The following is a 9,591-nucleotide window of genomic DNA, read 5'->3' as shown; positions in this document are numbered from 1 at the left end:
TAGACATTAGATGATGCTTCTTGTCAGTCCATGTGCAGAAAGACATTTTATTTATTCAGATGACGCTAATTACGGCTGCCAGAGTCGTTGACTGTATTCATTTTCTATAGCGCTTGACCTCATTGCGGTGAACTGGAGCCTATCCCAGCTGTCTTTGGTCAAGATATTCACATTCACACATTGGACAATTTAAAGCTAACGTGCATGTATTTGGAATGTGAGGTGAAGCTGGAGTACCCAAAAAAATCCCAGAAGTGGCACACTCTGTACTTAAAGGGGAGGAAGTCAAACCCCCAAAATTCTTTGCAAGATCATGTTCTATGTAACTTGACTAGTCTAAACATGGCATTCTGATGAATATTGTATTTGTGGAATATGAATTAAGCAGTGAAATATATTTTTACGACCAATCATGGCTCATTTGTTTTCTGAAGCTCAGCCATGATTGGTCATTGGCTGAGCCCTGAGCCACTGTGATGTCGTTTTCAATCAACAGCAAGTGGCAAAATGGCCGCCCCCTCAGATGTACAAAAAGAGGTTGATTTTACTGCTGAACTCATATTCCACAAACACAATATTAACCAGACTGTCATTTTCGACTAGTGGGACTGCATGCAACATTATCTTGTAACTAATTTTTTGGGGGTTGACTTCCCCTCTAAGTACAGATACGTGTGTTAAAAACATACAAAGACTGGTGAAAGCAGAATTACTAAATCAACTTCTTTTCTTAAAGTAAGTCATACTAAAAAGTAGTGACGGAAAAAAAGTTGTACTGCAATAAACTAAAGTTCCCCTCTTTCATTCATGTTAAATAGACCTTGTACTGAGGAGGAAAAAAGCTACCTACTGTTGGTTCAGTCTTTTCTGCTATCAAAACATTGTATCCCCATAGCTTTGCGAATGCTGCAAACTAATTCAATCATAAAACACAAAATGAGCTCAGATGAAAAACATCATTCTCATTTCCTGCTATCCTTTTAGTTTGAAGACCCACTTCCTGTCAGCCATTTCTTGTGCCTCAGTTTTACACGACTCGTTACTAGCCTCATCGATTTCACCTGTCGCTTTCTCTATTTAATCACCTCTGCCCAGGTAGGTAATTGATGTTCATAGTACTCTACAGCATTTCGGAGCCGCATCACCACAGAGGCTGAAAGAGCAATAATTCTCTTTGACGAAGGAGTAGCACGGCTCTCACTGTTGATAGACAGTTGCGATAGCCAATCAGATCACGAGTTGGTTACAGTGAGCCTTCTCGCTGTCCTTCCGTTGAACTTGATGAACGCGACTTGTGATTGGATACTCACCGGTGAGGGGTCAGCGCTATGCGGAACCAACACACCAGAACGCCAGAACGCAGTTACTGGCGACCATTTGAAAATCTAAAATATATTCCTGCCTTTTTTTAAACCACAATGGCCGAAGGAGGGAAAAGTGTGGATTTGATTGCATACACTTATCCTTGCAAGGACATTTTCAAGACTGACCTTTCAAAGAGAAGCTCTTTAATGAGTGGAAGTGGTGCAACAGTCAGCAATGTGTAAGTATCTCTCTTTATATTATTTGTCTAGCCGTGGTCTCATAAATGATAGCATTATGAGGGGAATTTATTCCAGTCTGACTAAGTAGGACTCCACTGAAGGCCTAGGTGGATAATGCATGGCCTGCCACTGCTGTTTTTATACAGAAGGAATAAAAGTAAAAAATGCCAACAGGAGAATGAATACTCTGGCAATGTACGGATACCTGACAAATCTACTTAAGTCACAAAGTATTTGTACGTTGTTAAGTTCCACCTCTTCAAAGACAAGATTCAAACCCACCACCATTTTACTGCAGGCAAATGTGCTAACCGCTAGGTCACCGTGCTGCCCCAGATCTTATTTTCAAAAGCGGTCTTCGACAACTATTACCTAGCCAGAGTTTGCTGATTAGAAAATGCATTGACACTGAAATGGTTCAGTGGTTGACAAAGTGTTAACTTTAAGAAAGTAGCGTAACATGAAATAGACGTTTTAAAAACCAAATCAGTCAAATGATGTCACAGTTCATGCAGTTTCAAAGTTACATTTCTAAGCTTTGACAAACAAGTCTTAAAAGCCAAAATTCTTTTCTCTGCTCTACTAAACTTTATTTTTTCGAGCTTGTTATTTTTGAACTTGAGCCGACAACATGGCTGTTTTTGCTGCTCACTTGGACGCCTTTACTGGTGGTTGTTTTCAAGCCCAAAGAAAGCAAATGTCTTCGAAAAAAAACTATTTGGTTCAAGACTACAGTCAACGGAGAATTGTTATCACTCCTTTTTACAACCTGCGTCTTTACACACAGTGAGTAAAGGGCAAAAAAACATGGCTGTGTTCCATGACGTAATTGAACACATGTGGACCAATGACTCGGCCTACTGACACGCTGACATGAAACACTCTCCCTCTGCGCTTCCTGCCCTGACAAGTTCGAAGTCTGTTCAAACCGAGTATCTACAAGTTCATCAGCTGCACTTTATCAAATAATTACCCGTTTAGCCTTTGTTTTCCTGGCTGGCTCTTTCTTTTCATCCACTTCCTGTTTGAGTCTTTAATCCTGGCTTTTTTTTTCCGACCGCTTGGTCAAAGGAAAGCTTTGCTGCTCTCACTGGTGTTTTCATGTCTTCCTTCTCATTCAGTCATCCTCTTGCATTCTGGCCTATTTATTTGTTATTGTCACGCACGGAATAACAAGAGAAGCCGAGGTTTCAGCACTCTATGGCTCCCCGGTTATGAGCGGAGGAAAATTTCAAAGTTGACACTTGCAGTTTGTCAGTGAGAAATATGTTTGACATTATGGTGGTCTGGGAGGAAGTGAATGGAAGAAAAAAGTATGTTTCATAGGATAATTTGGGATTCTTTTCTGAGGAGTAAGCCATGTTTGAACTTCAGATGTGATGTTTTATGTTTATTTCCCTGTGGGTGGTCGCTTTTAATTTCGTCTTTTTTATTTTCTGATTTCTGCTCTCATGCTTTTGCTCCCATCATCAGTGCCTGCTTGTGATTCTTTGACCAAATTGTCAACATAACTTGTACCGTATCCATCTAGTTTCATTGAGGTTGTGAATGAGCCAGAGACACTAGCATAATATGTGAGACCTCACTTCCGTGAGTATCAAAGAATTAATCCTGAATGTGTTCTTTTCTTTGGCATCTTGCACCATTGAACGACACTCAGGTAAAGTCCTTTTCAGCCGACTCCTCCCTGGTCACTTTGTGTACCGCAGGGCTCTGTCCTGGGACCCCTGGTCTTCATCATCTACCGCCTCCCTGTTTCCTAGATTTAGCAAGCATAATGGGTTAACTCTCTCTTTTTTTTTGTTTGTTTGAAAAGAATGTTAGGAAAGAAAACACCCACCTTGTAGTTTTCAAGTTTGTGGCTGGAATTTGTGCTTGTACGTTCTTTTTTAGAGTTTGCACACCCTCCCTATGCTTTTGTGGGTTTTCTCCAGGAACTCCAGCTTCATCCCACGTTCCAAAAACACATGGTTCATTGAATTTTCTTAATTAGTTGTTAGTCAGGTGGAAAAGGTTACAGCTCACCCATGACCCTAATGAGGACGAGCACTATAGAAAATGGATGGACCGAATCAAACTTAACGCAATAATATGAGTAAGCATGTACCAATGAATGTTGAGGGGAAAATATAGAAACAGCAACAAAACTAATCTTCGGAATACACCTTAATTCATTGGTTAACATGTATTTACACTTGTGTAGTGGACTGGCTTACTCGGTTAAACAGTGACTGTTATTTACTTTGGGAAAACTGGTTGTAAATCCCAACAATGACTGTGTTGGACCTTTCAGGTTCAGCAGTCAAATTCTGCACGCAAGACTGATAGCAGCACAAAGCCAACAACATGGATTATTATTTCCAGCTTTGTGATTACTGCTGACCATATGCTTCCACTTGCTGCTGACATGTATAGGACCACCCCGTGCTGATGTAATTATCCAGACCGGGACATGCAGCAGATTGGATCATCACCCCCGGGGTGTGTCTATGATATGGTCACGTGACAGAGTCGCTGGGGTGCTACTCTTGCTTTTGTGGTCGGCCCGTGGCGGTGATCCACGATAATTAAATCCATCCTCAACACCATTCAAAAACTGCTCCTGTGTCAACAAAACCCGACTGAGAGTTTCTTCTAAGTGTGTTGATTCTTCATGAATGTCTGTAGAGTGAAACGAAAGTTTCAAACCCTAGATGCCATATTTGGACCCTAATGCAGCCAAATAAGATAAAAAATGTAAAAAAAAAAAAAAAAAGAGAAAACGTTCCATGTTGCATTAGACTGTAAAATATTTGGGGTGTGCTTTAGGCTTCTTGCGCTGATGGAACATATTTGTAATAATAACAGTATACAAATCATGTGGGAATGTGTATAAGAATAAAACCGTTTTATAATTCTCATAAAGTGTCAAGTCAAATTCATGTATCGAGCCCTTTATCAGAAAATAGGCTCCAAGCATTTCAAATGACCACAGTTGACAAATATTAACATCATCCCCTTGTCATAAGACCACAAGGAAAACTCAAAACACCCTAGTTCGGGGGGAAAAATAGAAAACCTTGAGAAGGGGGCGCAGATGGTGGAATCCCCTTCCAGGATGCCCAGGCTGCAGTGGTGGCCGAGTGGGCCACAATTAACACAATATGGCGCTATATAGTGTTAGAATAGTGTCAGAGTTGTTTTAATAAGATGAAGCGCTGCAGGAAGACTCCTTCGTAGAAGTGCGTCTCCTCAAAATAGTCTATTTGTGGGTAAAGTGAGATAACGTGCTTAATTCAGTATACATTATATGCAGTAGCCTACTTTTGTGATATTTTTGTTTGCTTGTGGAGTGCGAGACTGTTCCAATGTAAAATATGTGCTTTGGCTCAACAAAGGCGGTAAAGCACTGATTTACTATAATAACACCTTCTGACAGTCAAAACGGAACATTTTTCCCTTTGAAAAGACATTATTTTGATTGTTTTGCATTCAGCAATCGATCATAATATTGTTTGTGTGTGGGAATGAGGAGCAGCTTTGTGTGGTCAGCGTGATGACCAGGTCCCACAAGGGGCCCCAGCTCCGTTTTACCACGCTGTGCCTTTCGGGGGGAAATAGGGGGGAGGCTGTGTAACATGACCCCGGATGAAAACTGTGCGCCTGATCCCACTCCCAGCGCACATGCTGGGTTGCGGAGAGGAAGCGCACGATGAATCCTCTGGTGCTCATCGTGCTCACGTGTGTTCCCCTGAGCTCGGCGGTCTACAAAGGCCCCCTGCAAGCCGAGATCTCCAACGGCACTTTCCATCACTTTTACGTCCCGGACGGCGACTACGACGACACGGAAGACCCGGAAAAGTGCCAGATGGTCTTCAGATTCTCAGACGGCTCCCCGTGTTCCGTGGCTGAGGAGGAGAGTGACGCGCTGGTGCATGAAGAGCTGATCCTCGCCCGGCTTCAGGCGGAGGACTCGGCGCGGCTTTTGGAGAGCATCGGTCGAGCGGTGGCCAACGACCTGGACGGAGAGGACACCTACGGCCGCTTCCTCCGGAGGGAGATATCCCAGATCGCTGAGGCTTTCTCCGGTGTGGACAAGTCTCTGGAGGAGCTGGAGGTGAAGTTCAAGCAGAGCCAAGAGAGCGAGCTGAGAGAGGAGCAACAACTGAGCGGCTTTGTGCTCAAACAAGTGGGGGACGTCAGAGACAGCCTGAGGGACACGAAGGACATCTCGATGGGGCTGAGGGACAAACAGGAGCTGCTGTCTCTAATCGTTCGCAGCCACGGGAGTAGACTGAGCCGCCTTAAAACGCAATATCTCAACCCCAGATCATAGCCCATTGCCAGTATTGGAAAGCGTCAGTCTCTAACGTTTTTGGGAGATGTGTCATTAAATGGGACCAACACACATATCCGCACATTCCTCTGAGTCAAGAGGCAGGCTAAGGAAAGAAATGTGAGCATTATTTGCATGGAGCTCTGTGAACCAATCATTGGTGTGTTTATATTGATTTCCACAATGTTGTAAAGGCCCAGGTGGTCATAAAAATAAGTACAATGTCGAGTTTTTATTATGACAAGGCTTTGTTAAGTCATGATTAAAATGGCATAATGACCTTTCTTTTTTACACATCCGTTTACTACACTTGAGCACTATCTGAGATTTCTTGGTACGCCTTTCTGAATGTACAACAGTGCATGGTTTTCTTGAATCTATTTTATTTTTGGCACCCCGCAAGACGAGTGAAAACTTGTGATCCATCTGATCTATTGGAGAGTAAGGGTGGTCAATAAAGGTGATAAACAACTCTGTAAAACACTTGAGCCTATCTATTTATCCTTTTTTAAGCAATTTAATGTGTATCAAGCTAATTTAAATATAAATAGTCCTCCATCATCTTTTGCATGAACCCACAAAGCTATAAAATTTTATTTTGTGTTATTGGTCTTTTGAAAGCAGTGGCAGGCTTCAGCGTCCCCTCAAGTGGCCCTTCTTAATTGGCATCTGGGTCCCGTCACCGCTTCGCAGCGCCATCTGGAAGCGTTTCACTTTGCCGATAGAATGTGTTTACCTAAAGGCAGCCGCTCTTTGGAGTCAATTTGTATCAATTTGGGGTTTGCCTTAAATGATTGTTGATTTTTACTTCCATTTTTGGAATTGACTTAAATTATATGGGAAATAATTCCAAAAGCTCAAATGTCTTCCTCTGTGGTGTTGCACGTTATTTTAGTCACAATAAGGGTGCTCAGAATGTAATGTGCACTAGACTATATCTTGTGTATTCTATATTGAAATATATTTTAGCAAATGTATACTGTAGGTACAGATCTACCTCCTGTATTGTATATTGAAGCATAACTTTGGTCATAATAATAATAATAATATAATCTGACAGTGACTTTCCAAACACTCTGGATTTCCTTGGAAACACGACAGCCCTGTGCTTAAACCCATCACGTGCTTTCTAATGACTCTAATTGGTCATATATTTTCTGTCTCTGTCTGTTCCTGTCTGCAGCAAGCACAGCAATAAATTTGTCTGAGATGATGCCTGTGCATGATTTTTTTTTGGAGCCAAATGTGCTCCCCGCCAATGGGCTCAACTGGGTGTGATTTCCTCTGTCTGGTTTCCCTCACACTCCAGCTTCCCCTCTGGGACCCCTTTTTCAAAACCGCTCTGTTTAATACAGCAGCGCAACAATATAGGCAAGGACCCCTGTCGGAAGAAGCAAAAAGGCTCAGCGTGGACAGAAACCTTATATGGCAAGACTTCAGGGGAGCTGCCGATAGCTCTGCTTTGACGAGATTGCAAGAAAAAAATCCGCTACGTGTGTTAAACCTATAGAGGCACACAAAAGCACTCGGCAAGACGTTTTTTTGGGGCCCCGGTCATTAATTCTTCCGACAGATGCATACATTTTTGTGGCGTGGTTGGGATGGCTTGGAGCGAGGAGGCCCACTGTTAAAAGAATGCATTCTCCTCACCGACATATTAAAAGCACAAACAAAGGCAGGTCAGGAATGTGATTCTGCTTCAGAGCTGATGTGAAACACCGCGCCCTCTCAGACGCGTACACAGCACTGACGTGAAGCTAGATGAAACACTGCCATTAATATTTGGAAACACCAATGAACTTGGAGCTCTTCACACTACCAAGACGCTTCGGACAATTTTCTTCTTCCTGCATTTTAGAAACCGTATTTTGGAGAGGGCCCTTTGTCAGTGCACAAAAGTGAGTCGATACATTCTCAAAACGGCCGAGGTGGGTAGAGTTGCCAAAAACAGTTCTTAAAAGTACCGTTATTTTAGAATAATAGAACTCAAAAGTAAAAAGTAAGGGTTTCAAAAATGACTTGAGTAACTTAAGTATTCATAGAATAAAACTGCTCAAGTACTGAGTAACTAGTGAGTAACTTCAACTTCTGTGACCTAGACATTTAAAACCTCAACAATACATGCATAGTTTCTAATGGAAGAAAAATGCTTCATTCACATTTGACTACATATGACCAGAAAACTGTTAATATTTGTACAGCCAAACATTTACGCAACAAAAGGAATTGCTACAACTTACCTTGCAGAGAGGGTCTTCCCTGAGGAGTGGAATCTTATTACAGCAGCAAAGGGGGAGCACATTTTCATTTCCCTTCCGTGTCAAGGCCTGTTCTTTCAGTCATAGGAAATGAAAGGAGCCACTCTGATTGGCCGGGCTTGAAGTTGCTGTGACCACACGCACAGTGGTGCAACCCTCCCTCTCACAGTTCCGCCGCCCTGTGCTTCTTTGCGGAATTATCAAGATCAGGCAAGTTGTACTCTAAGTGCTCCTATGCCAACCTTTGACCTTATGCTTCTGTTCTTGTTTGGATGTTAAGCATGATGAGGATAAGCACAATAGTAAATGGATGTACTGTGTAAATACAGTATTTCATGGGTTTTATGAAGGCAAACGTTTTTACTGAGAATTATAGTGGTAACATAGTGGTTCTCTTGGCTGCCTTTTATGCTGCTGGTGTGTACGTCTGCATTTTGCCCAAATAAATCCGCCAGGATTGACTCCAGCACTCGAACAGGATGCACACTGTTGGATGTGGAAAGATTCGAAGTGCTTCAACACTTCTATTTTTTTTTTTTTTAAGTTATTCGTATACCCCTGTGGTTTTCTGCCAGCTACACTCGGTAAGCACTTTTGCACTTTTATGTGCAGGGAGCCAGTAAAATTAGTAGCTCAAATTAGCAAGGTGTAAATGAAGTGATTAGACAGCAAGCAGAATTCACGACGTGATAATGATCTGTCTGATGATGATTTGTATCGGAGAAGAGTTCGGTTTAGAACAATGAAACGTGTTGATGAGAATCAACGCTTCATTTAGAATCGGAATTTGTTTATTATTAATTAACAAAACATAATACTTTTAAGGAGTTTAGATCAATTATTCTGGCAGAATTTTGGGGCTTTCATCCATTCATTTATTAATTGATTTTCTGTTGTCTTAATTGGAGTCACGGATGAAATGGAACCAAGATTTAAGATGCGAGAACCCTTAACCCAATGTGCTGGGTAAAATTAATATCCCAGCATTGGCTGGGTTCCTTTTGAACAAAGCGCTGAGTTAGCTATTTCACCCGACTCGGGTTACTTTTTGAGCCGACAGTTTTACGAGTGTAGAAACACTTCTAAGCATGATGTGCGGTTGTGCTCCACCAAAATCCCTGAGGCTGTTTGAGGCCACATGTGATTTGGCCCTTATAGTTCTTATGCCTGGTTCTTGAGCTATCTCGGATTTATGGCGACAAACAACCAAGAATATTTCCTGCCAACAGTTGTAACGTAATCTCAGTACAACACACAACAGAGAAAGTAGATCATTCTAACATATGATTTATATTGGAATCTTATTACAGCCTAACGGCACTATTAATTTGAATGTGAATTGGGTTTCAATGTACACAAGGAGTCTGTTCCGTGGTTGCAGCTGCAAATAATCATTGAAAGATTTTAAATTTGCTTTAAGTTGCATAGTTGAAAAGAGGAGAAGGTCGGGGGCAAAGAAACCTCAGGAAATGAG

General features: G+C 42.0%; 1 protein-coding gene across 1 annotated transcript; it reads left to right on the top strand.

Annotated features, from left to right (window-relative positions):
- The first annotated feature begins 5,220 nt into the window (after positions 1–5,220).
- Positions 5,221–7,027, top strand: fibina (fin bud initiation factor a). The gene has a single exon (XM_088298948.1). The coding sequence runs from the start codon at positions 5,236–5,238 to the stop codon at positions 5,857–5,859; it is 624 nt and encodes a 207-aa protein (XP_088155074.1). The 5' UTR covers positions 5,221–5,235; the 3' UTR covers positions 5,860–7,027.
- The last annotated feature ends 2,564 nt before the right edge of the window (positions 7,028–9,591 follow it).

The sequence above is a fragment of the Idiotropiscis lumnitzeri genome, chromosome 6, assembly GCF_059441095.1.
Source record: "Idiotropiscis lumnitzeri isolate Australia: NSW breed Sydney's pygmy pipehorse chromosome 6, RoL_Ilum_1.0, whole genome shotgun sequence".
In the NCBI taxonomy this organism is placed as follows: Eukaryota; Metazoa; Chordata; class Actinopteri; order Syngnathiformes; family Syngnathidae; genus Idiotropiscis; species Idiotropiscis lumnitzeri.
Note: the sequence above shows the minus strand (reverse complement) of the source record. Positions and strands in the feature narration are given on the sequence as shown.